Raw genomic sequence first — 17,705 nt, forward strand, 5'->3', positions numbered from 1 at the left:
TGAGCGTGATGTGAGGAAAGTTAGAAGAAATTAAAAAACATGCCAAAAAAGGTGCATGCAAAAAGAAAGAAAGAAAGAAAGAGTGGCTAAAGAAAGATGTAGCTGAATGAAAGAAGGAAGAGAAGTCAGGTGGAGTTGTTCTGCCAGTGAGGTGACAGATGCCATGGCATACTCACCTCGTTCATGCCGGGAGTGATGGTTGGTGCAGCAATGAAAACCACATAGGGAGCAAATTCAGCTGTCCGTAAAACCTTCAGTGCCTGAGAAAATTTGAACACAAGGCAGAGTTATTGCACTACATTTCTTATGTCCCCATCATATGTGTCTAAATATATTTGAGATATGATATTAAATTATGATTAAGATGCAATCAAATTTGTCAGTTTTCTTTTAGCACAATATCGGTTTTGAATAATTTCACTTGGATCGGATCATGTTTTGCAATGCAACTTTTAACTTGAAAATTATTCTAGGTGCTTGTCTAGTTCTTTTTTTCCTCTAACTGAATTTTTTGTCTTAACATCACTTTCCTTTTGTCTTTTCTAACAATAACCGGTTCTCTAAAGACTTCATCCTAAAGGGTAATGACATTATTTATGGTATGCAAATGATACTAACATCAATTAGATTTGATTTCATAAAGTTTTTTGGTATTAGATGGTTTATATCAATCCAAAACATTCCATCTTGTTTGATAATATTTAATATAGTTTAAATATCTAAACTACTATCAAGTTGACACTGTAAGATATATCCTAATTCCTCACTAAGTAATGGCTAACTGACCTTAAGTCTTTATTTCCATCTTATTAAGTCTCATCTTAATAGTTTTCTTTGCATAAACAATAAAGTTACAGCAAAGTTGAAGTTCCTGAACTTAAGCAGAACATATTTCTGAAAATATGCAATACCAAAACTGCATAAGAGGAATGACCTACAAGGTTAATGTTCAACTGTCTTCTAGGGCACTTAAAGGTTCACCTGTGGCTCTACGTCCAGTATGGCTACAAGTCCCTGCTCATGGATCTTGCGTATTGTCTCCAACCGCGTGCCGTACATCGAGTCCTCGTGGCTGCCGTACTCCAGGTAATCGTTGTTGGAGATGTCCTGCATCATTTGGTCGTGGGATACAAAGAAATAATTCTTGCCGTTCTCTTCATCTTTCTTTGCAGGTCTGGTTGTGTCTTTTGGGGCAGAAATGAGTGTGAGGTTATCAGCTGAGCAGTAACCAATTGTGTGGACTGTTAGAGACAGTGATTTGGGAATGTTTCTTACGTGGAATGGGATAAGCAAATCTGTCTGGGTGTTTGGTGATGAGTGTGTTCTTGATGTGTCTTCGGCCAACACCGTGAGCACCTGCCAGTCGACAACAAACCACACATGTAAGAGACATGCTTCATGCCAACTAACAAAGGTAAGATGTGGATTTAACCAAGACCTACATACACACCTAGTAAAACTAATGTTTTCCTCTTGAATGCTGGCAACTTCACTACTTCCTCATATGTGACCAGATCTAGTTGATCAAACACTAAAAAAATAAATAAATACAAGATTGTTATTTAATAGTAGGGAGGGATTGACCTTAAATTTCAAAAACGGTTTGCTGTTGTCATTAGACTACCAAAAAACAGTTTAAAGTAAAAAAAACAAATGTGGAATCTTACAAAGGAAAGGGGGATGTTTTTGGGTAATTTGTTCTCTGTTTTCATTGGGACTATGAGGACTGCATGTGTTTTGGCTGCTTATGTAATGCTACAGGCCTGATGGGGGATTTGATACTGTGTCTGACTGACATTCAATCTCCACTGCAGCAGTGTTCAAATGCAGCACAGAAGCCGAGCTGAGAAAACACATCCCAGCCGCTCACACTTGGCATTTCTGCATATTCAAACTTGTCACCGATGTCAAACATGGAGATATTTTGTATGCACATTTCCTCTTTTTTTACATTTTACATTACCATTGCCATCATCTAATGCACAGTTAATCTTTAAAAACACTATGAATTTAATAACACTTGTTAACACTCTACATTATAATGTAATTATACTGAAATTTACTTGCAGCATTTAAAATGTTTGGTTTGACGGTTTTTGTTTTTTGGGGTCTGTAAATTTTTTTTTAAATGTTTTTGAAAGAAGTCATATTCACCAAGGCTGCATTTATTTGTATAAAAATACAGTAAAACAGTAACAGTGTGAAAAATTATAATTTAAAACGACTGCTTTCTATTTTAATATAGTCTAGGGTGCTTTCACACCTGTAGATTGATTGCTTCGTACTGAAACAGGGATTAAAATTATTACAATGTTGCTTTTTATTCTTGGTGCGGTTAGCTTTCACATGGCAAACTTTCTAAACGGACCAAATTTGTTAATACAAGTCACGCGCGAGTAAACTGTTGTCTCATTGGTCAAAGTTCCACGGTTTATTTTCCGGGATTCCACTAGCTGTCACGCATGTCATCTGTCAGGATGGAACGATAACACCTTCGCGGGCTTATCGTTGTTGTTGTTTTGTAGCTGTCCTTATAATAATTTATCATTTTGAGCAGGAGTCTAGGATTGATTGGGAAAACATTTTTAAAACGCACCTACTACAAAGAAGAGCAATAAGACGGCCTTATAAAATAAAAAAGTGCGCTTTGATTTTTGACTGGCAAAGACGTGCTCACCCACAGACATTCACAGGTTCATTTTGAGGTATTAGCAAAACAACAAAGCTAATGCTTTTCACGGAACTTAAGTAATTACCCATCATAAATTGTGATATAGCCTGGTTCGTTGGTCCGTTGGATTTGATTGCTTTCTCACTACAACCGAACCGCTCCAGAGTTCGTTTTCAATCGAGCCCGAGACCACCTCGTTCAGGCGATCTCGGACCGATTGTTTTGGAGTGGATCCGAGCGCGATTGCATATGCCCAAACGAACCGAGCTAGGATGAGGGGGGAAACGCGCCAGGTTCCGAAACAACAGGCTAGGTGTGAAAGCACTCTAAAATGTAATTTATTTATTTGATGGCAAACCTGAATTTCTAGCAGCCACTACTTCAGAAATCATTCTAATATATCTTACGGCCTCCTAATTTTTGAACAGAAGTATATTTATCCAACAAAATGTATAGTGAATGTGCAAAGGAGAATTAAGAAGATGATGATTATCAATTAGATTTCAGTCATCACACAAAGCCATGATTGTTGCATGGACTACTTCTATAGTGCTTTTTTCATTTTTTTGGTCACTATGAATGGGAAAAAAAGCAGCATGAAACAGACACCTGTTAATTTTCACAGTTAGATACTATCATTAGTAATGCTAGCATAAAAATGAGAAAACGTCTGATGGGCTAAAACGATGATTCCTCTGAAATACGACTGCACTAAAGAACAAAGTATCATTTATTGCTATTGTGAACTTCCATAAAGCTATATCACTTAGCCTTTTCTACCACAGTGTTTCGTTTGCATAATGAGTAAAACTGGCTGCAGTGTGCATGCGGGGGTGTTTTGGGGGAGACAGCATTGGTGTGTGCAGGAGACGATGAGTTGACTTGGCAGTGGGAAACGTGAGCCATCTGTGTCATTTCCACGTGAAATGTGATTTCAGCACTCATCTCCCTCTCTGAATAGATGCCTTAAATGATTCATGCACCTCTTTCGCTTGACCTTGAGCATGCAGCTCTATATATGTAGGATGTTTAATGGATTTGCACACAGAGAAGCCTCATGTTGTACTGTGGATCAGTGGATATAGGTGCACAGGGTTCAGAGAATACAGACTTTAAAATAAACTAAAAACACAAAGCACAACACAAAGTAAACCACGAATACCACACAAACATCAAAAAAATATCTTTGTTCTGTTGATTGAGAAAAATGGAGGTTGCTAATAGGCAAAGATGGTTTCGGGGTTAATAAAATCACCACAGCAAAGGCATTGAGTGAGACAGAGACAAACAGAGAAAGAGAGAATTAAGCACAGAGGCTGTATGGCACAGCAACACAGTTACTTACATGCACAGAGGCCATTGGTAGATAGACAGCATGTAAAATGGACAGGGGAGAGGGGGTCATTGAGTTATGGCTCAGTTAACAGAACATCAGTAAACAAACACAACAACAAGCACGCCCAAAGCTGTGATGCTCGAAGCACAGAGACATGATGGCCATCCGTGAGCTCGGGCTGCTCTGGATGGGGCACTTTCAGAGCATGCGAGACGGCGCTGCTCTGAACAATGAAACATGTCTCTGACATTCACAGCAATGCACTTGCATATCAAGGCTGGAACCTGAAAGCTGCAATTAAAGTGTGGAATTAAGAGGTTTTTCTGATAATCTGCCAAAGTATTATAATTTGCGGTCACAGTATGAATAATGTTCTATTACAGCAATGCTATACATTATGACATATGTGGACATGTGTATATATTACATAATCATGTGGTAATGCCAATTCATAATCCAGTGAATTAAAAACTTTTCAGATAAAAGCTACATAATATTATTTAATTATTATTTTTTCTGAACTTGTCACACAAACCAACAGATCATATTATTCTTAACAAATGATAGTGATAGTCATGTCTACCACAGAATAAGCAAAGCAAAATCTCTACTGGCTGACACATTTCTACCATCCATCTGTATCATTACAGCTCTCCTTGCTATATGGTTACTAGAATGTTGCTAGGTGGTTTCTTAGAAGGACAATTCAAGTGTCCACCACCAAACTCACCTCCTTCAGTGTTCATGCATGTATACATTAAAGTTCCAAAATTTGGGCTCTGTAAGATTTTGTTTTTGAAAAAAGTCTCATCCTCACAAAGGCTAAATTTATTTGATCAAAAATGCAGAAAAAATATTGTGAAATATTACAATTTATAAGAATTGTTTGCTACATTGATGTATTTTAAAATAGAATTCCTGTGATGGCAAAGCTGAATTTTCAGCAGCTATTACTCCAGTCTTCACTGTCACATGATCCTTTAGAAATTGCCCTATTATACTGATTTGGTGCTCAAGAAACAAACATAGGATCAATATTGAAAACTGTTTAATTTTGTGGAAACCATGATACTACGACTTAGTTTTCTAAATTTGGCACAGAAAATTCCAACAAAATTAGTTTTCTCTTAACGGGTATCATGTACAATTATATTTGGACATATACGTTACCATCTTAACACAAATAAAGGTATGGGGTGAAAGGGAAAAAAAGGAAAGAAGAAAAAGTCATGGTGGTGGGGTTAGGGTTCAAATCTAACCTTTTCAAGTTAATGGTGCTGCATAAAGATACTTCTTTTTTTAAAGATTCCTCAAAAACAGCATTTATTTTAAATATAAATATTTTGTAACACTAAGTGTCTTCACTGTCACTTTTGATCATTTTAAAGTAGCCTTGATTTATAAAAACATTAATTAAAAAAAAAAAAAAAAACCTACTGATCCCAAAACAAAAAACAAGCAGAGACAAAATAAAAACAAACATAATCTAGTAGGTTTTTAATGATACAATGAAAAGTGGATTTAGATGATGTGTCAATGCTAAAATTACTAGGATTGAACAGAGTAAAGGGAGGGGCTAACAGGACATCAAAACTGTACACACATTGAGCTAAGCCACAACTGACCCCCTTCTGCTTTCACACATAACTGAGAGAAGCACTTCCTGGCCTGTAGATACACACCTCTTTAAATAGAGGTCTATTTTCTTTATAAGCTTGTTGGTGCAATGTTGTTTTTTTGTCTCGCAAAGATGAAATTCTCCTTGTGAAGGACAAGCCCTTACAAACTGCTTCCTATTGGAAAATCCCCCAAACATATGCTTCCTATTTCCATTCCTAACCTGATCTGAACCTGCACATTATAGCTGGAAAAGCCCAAAGCACAACTGTAACAAAGCTCCTTGCCTTAGACAAACCCCACAAAATCAAAACAGTTTTAGACAATTAAACAATCTTGGAGGAATTTGGACGAGACCTGAAAAAAGGCCGTAATACCCCAAAGAGTCCCATTTCCTGCCTCACTGGCTAAAGCCTGTTATACTTTCCGCATGAGCAATCCAGATGCGTACACGGACGCGGACTACTTGTATTTATACTTCCAAAAGCATACGCTGATGGTCCGCTCCGCGGACGTGTTCCATACATGCGCAGTAGATAGGCTTGAACAGTAAACAAACGTGAACAAACAATTGCCCACAGTTATTGTACATCTGGCTGGTGCCATCTGTTCAAGAGTAAAGTTCAACGTAAATATATACTATTTAAATACTAGTCATGCTTTCATGATAAACATGACTCAATATAACATTGCGACTACAGTAAAAAAGCTTTTACTGTTCTAAAAACACAGATTTATGAGCAGTATTGGATTTGAAGATGTTAGAAACACACGTCATTGTTGTCATGTGGTGAATTTGGCCAATCGTGAAACAGCAGTGTCATCATCAGCACTCCTGCAGCCACTCTGAAAAAGCTGCGCCAGCTGAGTGAGCCGGCTGCTCTCGAAAAGCTATCGCGGTACATTGATGCCACACGTGACAGTGACGTGGCGTCGGTTCAAGTTGGACTAAATTTCTAACCGGCATGCACTGCTTCAAGTCAGCCACCGATCGGTCTGCGCAGTGCTGCATGAAGTCAAACGCACCTGTTGGCATGATTGAGAGCAAACGTGAGAGGTCACGGGCCTACGGCAGGGTGTGGCCAAGGAAAAAATAAAAAATCTCCCAAAAAATCGCTATTTTTATTGAAATATAGCTAAAATAGCTCCTTGTCGCAAAAAAAAAAAAAAAAATGTCGCAGCTACAATGAGAAGGTAGCTAAATTTGGTGACAAAATCCCCAAATTGGCAACACTGCAGTTGGTGCTTTTGTAGCCTACACAAAAAATGGGAGGCACGCGGATGTTCGCGCAGAGCCTCCGCGCACACTCTCCGATGACGATTTTTACGTCATGCAGACCATAGCGGACCCTAGCAGACTCACGCACGCGGAAAGTATAACACAGGCTTGAGTGAGCTCAAATCAGACTCAGTAAATTGGGGCACTGGGCTCAGGAGGGATTATGTCTGATCTGCGCTCCCCGCCGCTGATGGCTGAGGGGGCTGTGCTCAACACAGCCTATTTGATCACCTAAGTGATTGGGTGCTCAGAGAACACTGTGATTCCAGCGGCCCAGATCTGATCAGATCTACCGTTGGGCCTCCTTAGGCCAGAAACATTTGATGCAAGTAGGAAAATGCAGATTTAAATGCTTGGCCAACATATTTTTTAAACATTGTTAACTAAACATTGAAACAACTTTAACTTTCTCAGTATAACTGTGTTCAAACCAACTGCCATGACACTAGTAGATGAACTTAACCGCACAAGACAGCTGAATCTATGCCACAAAGAATTAAGGCAAAAGGGGGTCCAACTCGATACTAGAAAGATGTACCAGTGAGTGTAGTTTTGAGGGGGAATATTAATGAAATAATAATACAAAAAATATTTCAAAAATTTACTTTGCCATTAGTACAATGATAAATCAAGGCTACATTTATTTGATAAAAAATACAGTAAAAACAAAAATACTGTGAAATATTATAATTTAAAATGACTGTTTTCTGTTTTAATACATTCTAAAACACCATTTATTCCTGTGATGTCAAAACTGATTTTTCAGCAGCCGTTACTCCAGTCTTTAGTGTCACATCATCCTTTAGAAATCATTCTAATATGCTGATTTGGTGCTAAAGAAACATTTCTTATTATTATTAATGTTTAAAACAGTTGTGCTGCTTAATTGGTGGTGGTTGAGGAGATTCCCCCCCTTTCATGTAAAGCATTTTGAGTACCAAGAAAAGCACTATATAAATGTAACAAATTATTAATTATTATTATTATTAATTTTGTATAAACCGTGATAGGATTCCAGCTAAAAAAACAGCATTGATTTGCAAAAGAAATATTTCTATTATAAAAAGTTGTACTGTCACTTTTGATTAATTTAATATGCCTTTCTGGATAAAAGCATTAATTTCTTTGTAATTAAAAAAATAATAATCTTACAGACCTCAAACTTTGGAATGGTAGTTTACCTGCATTATAAACTGTGTTCAGAAACACTGCATAATGCAACAATGCAAAATCAAGGTTGTGTAGCTAGAAGAGTTTGAATTGACATACTTGCACAGAATGAGTTTCTGGCTTTATGATTCAGTGGAGTCATCGTCACTGTGTCTACAGTCTGAACTAACAAATCCACCTTTTGGGAAGCTCACCTTTAAACTATTCCACACCACTGGGGAGATCTTGACAAGAAGGAACGATGGCATCATTTAACATCCTGTGTGTTAGAAGGTAGTAACCTGACCCTGTGATAGCTAGTACTGCAGACTGAAGCAGGACCTAAATGACTCGCTTATATAAGATGTTAAAAGCGGTGGGGTTCACCATGCTTCTAACGAGATCATGTAATTGCTGCCTTTCATAGTGTCAGGATCAATTTATATAGAGATCGTAAAATTTGCATCCAGTCACAGTATATCTAAAAGCAGGAGGAGTACATCCGAGAGCACATACACAGGTGCATCTGTGGAGGCTGTGTGTCTGTTTAGACCTGAAGCCATGATGAACACATGAACTTCACCATGACATATGAGTTACCCATAGTAAAGCCACTTTTTCTCTCCCCTGGCCCTTTCCCAGCAACCATACACTATTACGAAAAACATGGGCATCTCACTTATGGCTTTGCATTCCCCGTGAGAACACACACATAAACACACTTGTTGCAGAGTGGTATATATATATATATATGCAGGTGTGCTCATCAGTGATAACGACCCAGGTTTCCACTGTGGCTGGCTTTAATGAGCCCCTTTGGTACTTGAAGCAAAATGAAAGACTCTTAAGGGACTGTTTGGTCAGGGAACAGCAGGCAGAATCACACACAGCTACTTGGCTATGTATTGGCACAAGTCACCCTGCTATTTGTGGAAATGCTGCAGTCAGGACCTCGGGTTATTTGAGCTAGACAGCACAGGGCCCTGTTACCTGCCCATACCTACCACTAGACACACAGAGACACTCCCTACAGCCTCTAAACTAGTTTGAATCATTCAATGAAGATGTTGCTAGCAACAACTGCTGACAACCATCCCATGAGGGTAAAGTCTGCTGTCTCTGAAAAGCAGGAACTAATATAAACATAATACTAATTATAGACTGTCACTGATGTAAAAAAGACATATATGCATTCTTCCTGACAGTGTTAGCAATAGCCATCAACAACAGTGTTCTCTTGTGCTTCTGATCATATGAGTATCTGACAACAGTAATGATGTATTAAAAACAAACAGTCAATTCTAGCATTTGATCATCAACAAAGAGAATAATTTACCAGGTCATTCTATAAAGTGGATCTCGTATGAGCCTCTTTTTATTACTTTATTTTTTGCTTTGATATGTTTGTCAGTAATGGACTAATCTAAATATGCCAATCCTGTTACTAATATTTTTGTATAGTAAACCAATCATAATTAAAAAGTAGATATTTATTCATTCAAATACCAGCATTAAATTCTCTTTTTGAAAAGTGTGTCATTTTAAGAGTGTAATTTCAATTTACAATACTTGTAATAAATGTCAAATTAAAAATTTGTCTTTCCGAAGACAGTCACTACTGTTCAAAAGTTTGGGGTTGGTAAGTTTGTTTTTAAAGGTTTTTTAAAGGTCTCTTTTATTTGATAAAAAAAATTGTGAAATATTATTACAATTTTCTATGTTAATATATATATTACAATACATCTTTTAGGAAAATTCAAAAGAACTGTATTTTTTAATAGAAATCTTTTCTAGCACACCATAGAATTTTGGCAAATAGAAGTTTTTTTTTTATCTTACTGACCCCAAACTTCAGAATATACTGCATACATATACCACAAGCTAAATAAATTAATATATAATATAAAACAATATATGTATGTTATATACTGTGCAATTTTTATAATAAAATATATTTATTTTGATTAATGGCACAATGCAACATTTATCTGGTAGAATGCATAAAAATCGTATTACATTTTTATAAGATCCTATGCATTCTATCAGATAAATGTTGAATAATATATTGATTTATATTATATATTAATTTACTTCTAAGTAGAAAAGGCAGTCATTTTATGAATGACCCTATAGTGTTTTACATACTTATCTTGACAAACATTTGCTAAAAAGGCAGCAAAGTTCTTAAAAGTGAATGTTTATCATTAATCAATACTTGTTTACATCTCCCTGAGAGCTGCTATTTTTTGTGATGTCATACACCCACATCAGTGTTAGAAGCCTATTCGATTTGACTCTTGCTTACGGGGGACATAAAGATGACTAATTAGATCTCCAATAAGGAAGAGCTGATCGACCAAAATCTAGCTATTGTCTGTATGAAGAGAGAGGGAAGGTGCAGAAAGCCCATCGAAAACTCTACCTGCATTGTGCTTTGCTAGGTATTTGTCTTTGTACTGCTTTTTTTTCTTGCCAAACCAAGTACAGCTTGCCTGCTGTTCTTGCTTGGTTTTCTCCATGGCTATACAGGCAACCCGCCTAGAATAAAACAAACAAAAGAAACAATTAGATGAACATGTTGTTAGTGTGCAGCATATCTGTTAGCCTTGATGATAGCACATCTTCGAGTGCTTTTAAATTGTATTGCGAGCGACTTGCGTTGTACTGTATCTTCTTTCCCTCTACCCCTCAGCAGCAGCCAATCACAATCTTCTGGTTTTCATCATACAAACAAAAGAAACGATTGAAGTGGTCACTATGCTCTAGGAAAGAACCTAACTCACCACTCCTGAAGTTCAGGTGAGGGAATCAGTCCTGCTGTGCCATTCTTGGTGTTTTCCAGTTTGCCTTGCCACCAGTTATGGTCATCTTTGTTGATAATCTGGATTATGTCACCCACCCTGAAGCGAATCCCTGCCTCTTTACAGGGGATGAGGTCATCCTTCACTGGATCATACTCGAACTGTGCCCGTACATAGATCTGAGAAAAGCCATAATCAGTTGAAGTCAGAAAAACCCTACAGTGGCACAGACACAGCACAGGAATGGACTGACTGATAGAGGAGGTCAGGGTACAAGAGGAGGTTAAGGTGCAACTGGAGGTCAAGGTACAAGTGGAGATCAGGTTTCGGTTGAGATGATAGGCATGCTTGGCTGAAGCAGCACGGTATGAAAACTGAGCATGTTGGCAAACAGATGATGCATGTAAGTATGCATGAGAGTGAGTTATGAGTCCTTGCTGGACCTTTAGTGCAGTTGGGTACTGAACTGCAGTCTGAGGGTAGAGTGGTGTGTGACTCCTGGATTAAAAATAAATGACATTGAATTGACTGAAAGGGGCCTTTAAGTACAAACATTGCAAAAATCAAATTTAACGTTATATTTTCCAAGAATCGCACTGGTGATGTAATTGTTCTTGAGTCCTTGCTACATTTGGACTTAAATGGTTACAAAACATTTTTTCAGAGCAGTGGGTTGGGCTCATTCTTTAAAATCTTACCTTTATGGAAAATGTATCCTTGATTGGAGGTCTGGAGATCTATGGCATGAGAGTATTACAAACATCATGCAATATCACGGCACTGTGGTGGCATTAATACGGCACTGTTACTGGGGTTGGTGAGATGAAGAATGCAGCTATAAAGCTAATGTTCAGAAAAGTTATGGGTTGATAAAAAAGGAACAAAGCAGGGTGGAGATATCAGTCATATATATCACTCTGTTCTCATCACTTGTAACATAGCAGATCATTTCCAGCACTCAGTGATGCACTTCAGCCAACACAGATGGACCCATGCTGGCAGATGGCGCCCTCTGCTGATTATATGTCTCCCTTTCTACGTCTCATCCTATTAGGACACGATTCTTAAAGGCAAGGACTAGAGATTAGAAGAACAAACTGTGATGGGCTCTCTGATCAGCTTTGATGATTTGCAGGGTAATTTAGATGGATGTAAGAGGAAACACACACCACTCTGTAGCCCAGGGCAAGTAGAAAAGCATGAGACTACATGGGGTTAGGATAAGACAGACTCACCAATCTAATATGTGACCCTGGACCACAAAACCAGTCTTACGTCGCTGGGGTATATTTGTAGCAATAGCCAAAAACACATTGTATGGGTCAAAATTATTGATTTTTCTTTTATACCAAAAATCATTAGGATATTAAGTAAAGATCATGTTCCATGAAGATATTTTGTAAATTTCCTACTGTAAATATATCAAAACTTAATTTTTGATTAGTAATATGCATTGCTAAGAACTTAATTTCAACAACTTTAAAGGCGATTTTCTCAGTATTTAAATTTTTTTGCACCCTCAGATTCCAGATTTTCAAATAGTTGTATCTCGGGCCAAATATTGTCCTATCCTAACAATCATCAATGGAAAGCTTATTTATTCAGCTTTCAGATGATGTATAAATCTCAATTTCGAAAAATGTACCCTTATGACTGGTTTTGTGGTCCAGGGTCACATATGTCCAATTTTTTTTTCCCTAAGCTAAACGTCTAACAGGGTCTGAATAATAGTTGTCTTGGAGTTGATATGACTTCTAAAAAGTTGGTTCAAATGGGTATTTTTGAGAAAACTGTCTTTTTCATATCTTTAGTGTAATCTACTCTTTGTGAGGATACTCGTCACAACACAGAATTTAACTTAAATAAATATGAATAAAAAATGTATTAATAAAATAACATTTAATAAACATTTATTTTTAAATGGACTAAAGGTAAAATGCTACTAAGTAGTTGCATTTAATTAATTTCAAAGCATGTTCTTGATATTTTCTCAACTGGTTCAACGCATAGAATAACCCATCTGTAAGAATAAAAATTAATGTTAAAACGATAATCCCCTTGAAACTTATGTAAACTTTTAAAAAAACAGCATAAATAACATCTTTGCATTTACAGTCTTGTTGTTGAGTAAGTGCAATGATATAAAACACTACAACCAAGTCTGTCTGTAGAGCAGCTAATGGTGAATGGTGTTAGTACAAAAACTGATAGAGAAAGCAGGATGTTAATAGCGGTGAATCACTAACTTGTTCATTCAATCTCAAGCACAAGAGCAGTGTGGAAAAGCGCTAGTCAATAGAGGGTGCTAAGACTGATGGATGCTCTATTCACCTGACGTCCTATTGGCTGGATGGTTGACGGCAAGTCCTGTAAAGCAAAGCCCAGCAGTGAAAGAGAGACTGACCATTTACAGAGGAAAGACAGGACTCATGAAACAATTAAATAACAATTAATAACGATAACAATTAAAAGAAATATACATTCAACAAAACATAACAAAAAATCTGGTTAAAACCACTGGGGGCAATGCTAACTCCACAAAGGAGGACCACAAAAGTTACTTCATTTGTTAAAAGAGAAGAAGAACTGTTGAGGGTAAATCTCAGAACAGCAACACACAAGAAAGCAAGGAGCAAGCAAGCAGCTTCAGCATCATACTCCATTCAAGCATGTTCACGAGGTGGAGACTAACCCCCCTCTATGAAGAACACCAAGTGGGTCCCACTGGGTCTAAAGCAGGGGTGGGCGATATTAGCAAACGTTATTTAAAATTTTGGCAGGTCAAAATATATATTTACCAAGTTTATTTAAATTTTACTGAAAAAAGAATTATGTAAACAAGCATTACTCCATTCAAGCATGTTCACGAGGTGGAGACTAACCCCCCTCTATGAAGAACACCAAGTGGGTCCCACTGGGTCTAAAGCAGGGGTGGGCGATATTAGCAAACGTTATTTAAAATTTTGGCAGGTCAAAATATATATTTACCGAGTTTATTTAAATTTTACTGAAAAAAGAATTATGTAAACAAGCATAAAAGCAGGAAAAGGCAACAAAAGCAGCTTACTGTACATTTATTTTAATTTTTTTGCAAGAATATTTCAATGAAATCATTTAATAAATTAATATTAATTATTATTGTGTATTACGGTACTTACGGTAATTTTATGTTTACATTTAATCTGAATATTTGAATACTTGTATTTTATTGATTAATTTTTTTTCTGCTTAGAATATTTTTAAAGAATATATCTAAATACATAAATAAATTAATTCCACTTCCCAAAACTTTCTGCAAACTTAACTAGTAGGAAAGTTTGACAGCATAATAGTAACTAAAAGGGACAGGGTTTAGTGGAGTCCCATTCTCGACCACATAGTACCCAACACAATAGTCAAAATGCATATTATTTGATTTTTTATATTGATTTATCATGTCAACTTCTTTATCGCCCACCCCTAGTTCATATGCAGTGCTAATGTAGATCTCACTGCATTTTGTTAGAAGTATGCATGCTTTTTATGCTAGGAATCCTTTGCATGCCTCCATTGAGTTTGGTCTAATCATTGTGCTTGCTGTCAGCCACAATACATCACTGGTAACAAAGAGGAATTAAAAAGTATAATAGTAGATCCCACGTCCACCTGTACAGTGTTCCTGGGAACCCACACTGTATTCACACTGGCAGTCAGAGTGAGAGAGCAACAGCAGCACAGAGCACACCAATTTGCGAACTGAGATAACGGAAACTATGTTCAATGGATCTTAGCCATTGTCTTGTTCAGTCTTTGCATTTGTGCTTATTGAGCTCGTCAAAATATTCTAGCGAAATGTATAAAAACAATCTGGAAAAACAAAACAAAACCATAAAACTGGACATTACACAAATTTAATAACATTTGGTGCAAATTAAGAGGGTATGACTGCAAGAACGGGGTGAAATAATCACAAACAACATTAGGAGATTGTTGGGGGTGGGAAGGGGGTCGTTATTTGAGGTTGCCTGGGATCCTTACCAAGATAGAACTGTTAATGCTGGAATGGCCATTAGCAGGGGACTGTCTGGAGGTGGAGGGGGATTCTTTCTGTAATAAGATATAAAGGTCAGCGAAACAGCAGAGCAAACGGACACTAGCCAACACTGCGGTAAGAAATTGGGGACATCATGTAAGGGAAACCAAAAGATTTGCTTGAGATTAAAGTTATTAAACAGACATTTTAAAAGCATGGTAATGTTACAGATACCAAAAGCAAACATGTTTTGATCATCAGACCGCATTGCAGCTTCCCACCAGAAGGGGGAGCCAACAGAACTGCCTAAATGTAAACATCTTCCTTGAGAGATTTACTGTGTGAAGGAACTCCAAATGAAATCGGACCACTTTAATTTCAACATCCTCTCAGTAGTGTGTTACGGCAGGGGACTGTTATGAAAAATTTATTTCTGTAACCAGCACGGTACAGACTCACTTTTAAATAGCAAATAATGCTGCAACACTGACTGTGAACATTCTCACATTGTACATCTAAACTTCCCTCAACACCGGTAATATGTAAGCTAGGGTTCCGGTATCTTGGTTGTGAAATTGGTGTGCGGTAGTGTCTGAGCCAGGCCTTTTGGTCCGGCAGGATGGAGGCTTTTGGGGAGAAAAGCGTTAACACGCAGCCATCAGGCAGGCAGTTAGTCACACAAGAATCCACGCCAATCAAACCCCACCGCAAAAGGCCACGACAGGCCAGGGAGGCAAACCACAGCACTGCAGAGAGAGGAGACTGGCAGAGACAGAGCAGAGGACAGTGCAAATGCCACGGTGTCCATTACCTCACAGGGCGACTGCTGTGTGCGGTAGCTTGGCACAATCTTAAAGGTGATGCTGCCTCTCATTTCCCGCTGTCAACAGAAAAACAAAAAGCAAATTATTAAAAAAGGGCATTTTTACTGGATTATGTCTATATATCCTCATATCGCTCTTTTTTTCAAGGAAAATTGGAAAAAGTAGACAATAAAACACAAATGGGCACAGAATGGAAAAAGTAGACTGTGTTAATCTGCATTAATCTAAGTGATTTTTAAAATGAAATCAATGTAACTTGGTTATTTTAGATGTGTCTTTTGTTTTATTTAACTGTAATCATGATAGCTGCACTGCAACGCTTATGCCTCACATTACACTCATTCCACTTTACAGTTGGTACAGTTAGTGCACTTTACTGGTTGCGGTCTGTAAGTCTGGACATTTTGCTGGATACCTCAATGAAAGTATAAAAATCATAATTCAAACAACTTGAGGGTGATAAAATGGTAACAAAATTGTAACTTTTGAGCTGAAAATACACAAGTTCCTACTCACAAGCATCTTCTGAAGCTGCTCCACCGTTTGATTTGCTACACTTATGCCGTTGATCTCCCGGATCTCGTCTCCAACATGCAAAGTTCCTAATTTGCAACAAAACAACATTTTAAATGCATCAATACACATCACTTAGTCTTACAACCTTCATAAATTGAAAACTTGACAACATTAACTGCATGGGCTTGTCCCGCTTGCATGCATGTAGGAGATAGTTGTTGATGGCATGTGTGTGTGGTATGTGGGTAAATGCTTGTACATCAGTATCACGTTTCTGCCAAGTTCTAGGAGATTGTGCAATCTGACCATCACGGGGTGACGGCACAAGCCCTCAAGCCTGCCACATGTGGCAACCCAATATGGGTTGAGGGGTTTGTGAAGAATAATGGGTTGCATCTCTTTCCTATTAATTCATCATGTGTTTATGCAGATAAAGGAGAAATACAGGAAAGATGGCAGTGTTGGGTGAAGTTTTGAAGGAAAAACCATCTGGTGCATGTACCTTGTCTGTGGATCATTCCTCCATGCATTATTCTTGCCACGATGCAATGGTTCAGGTCGTTCATTTTCAACGTGATACCCTGAAACAGTGCCCACAAACTCATTTAAAACCACAGTGATGAGAACGAAGCTTTCAGGAAGTTTGACTAACAAGTGGATATAAAATGTACCACTGTGATAGATTAATCAACACCACCATCAGCTCAGGGTGACAAGATGTGTGCCAAGCCTCAAAACACAGGATATATGATGTTCAGAGCTTGCATTTGCACACTTTGAAAGTGGACCACTAGAAACTGTTGTCATGTTCATGCTATGTAATCTTTAGGTTTATACAGTATCTCACAGAAGTGAGTACACCCCTCACATTTTTGTAAATATTTTATTATATATTTTCATGTGACAACACTGAATAAATTACACTTTGCTACAATGTAAAGTAGTGTGTACACAGCTTATATAACAGTGTAAATTTGCTGTCCCCTCAAACCGCTGGCCACAAAAGTGAGTACACCCCTAAGTGAAAATGTCCAAATTGGACCCAAAGTGTCAATAATTTGTGTGGCCACCATTATTTTCCAGCACTGCCTTAACCCTCTTGGGCATGGAGTTCACCAGAGCTTCACAGGTTGCCACTGGAGTCCTCTTCCACTCCTCCATGACGACATCACGGAGCTGGTGGATGTTAGAGACCTTGAGATGCTCAATAAGGTTTAGGTCTGGAGACATGCTTGGCCAATCCATCACCTTTACCCTCAGCTTCTTTAGCAAGGCAGTGGTCGTCTTGGAGGTGTGTTTGGGGTCGTTATCATGTTGGAATACTGCCCTGCGGCCCAGTCTCCGAAGGGAGGGGATCATGCTCTGCTTCAGTATGTCACAGTACATGTTGGTATTCATGGTTCCCTCAATGAACTGTAGCTCCCCAGTGCCGGCAGCACTCATGCAGCCCCAGACCATGACACTCCCACCACCATGCTTGACTGTTGGCAAGACACTTGT

The 17,705-nt window shown here is 38.0% G+C and overlaps 1 protein-coding gene across 16 annotated transcripts in view; it reads right to left on the reverse strand.

Annotated features, from left to right (window-relative positions):
- Positions 1–17,705, reverse strand: part of caska (calcium/calmodulin-dependent serine protein kinase a) — a 196,313-nt gene that overhangs the window by 1,542 nt on the left and 177,066 nt on the right. For 5 of the 16 annotated variants that reach the window (XM_016251266.1, XM_016251264.1, XM_016251272.1 and 2 more), the window contains 12 exons: positions 16,708–16,786; positions 16,206–16,291; positions 15,677–15,745; positions 14,871–14,939; positions 13,185–13,220; positions 11,552–11,590; positions 10,836–11,032; positions 10,475–10,590; positions 1,451–1,531; positions 1,276–1,356; positions 982–1,184; positions 177–260 (listed from right to left, as the gene is read on the reverse strand). In XM_016251266.1, coding sequence (XP_016106752.1) covers positions 177–260; positions 982–1,184; positions 1,276–1,356; positions 1,451–1,531; positions 10,475–10,590; positions 10,836–11,032; positions 11,552–11,590; positions 13,185–13,220; positions 14,871–14,939; positions 15,677–15,745; positions 16,206–16,291; positions 16,708–16,786 — 1,140 coding nt within the window. The remainder of the gene's footprint in view (positions 1–176; positions 261–981; positions 1,185–1,275; positions 1,357–1,450; positions 1,532–10,474; positions 10,591–10,835; positions 11,033–11,551; positions 11,591–13,184; positions 13,221–14,870; positions 14,940–15,676; positions 15,746–16,205; positions 16,292–16,707; positions 16,787–17,705) is intronic. The other 11 variants (XM_016251265.1, XM_016251270.1, XM_016251281.1 and 8 more) reach the window with 6 other exon arrangements.

The sequence above is a fragment of the Sinocyclocheilus grahami genome, unplaced genomic scaffold, assembly GCF_001515645.1.
Source record: "Sinocyclocheilus grahami isolate Dianchi unplaced genomic scaffold, SAMN03320097.WGS_v1.1 scaffold1036.1, whole genome shotgun sequence".
Taxonomy (NCBI): Eukaryota; Metazoa; Chordata; class Actinopteri; order Cypriniformes; family Cyprinidae; genus Sinocyclocheilus; species Sinocyclocheilus grahami.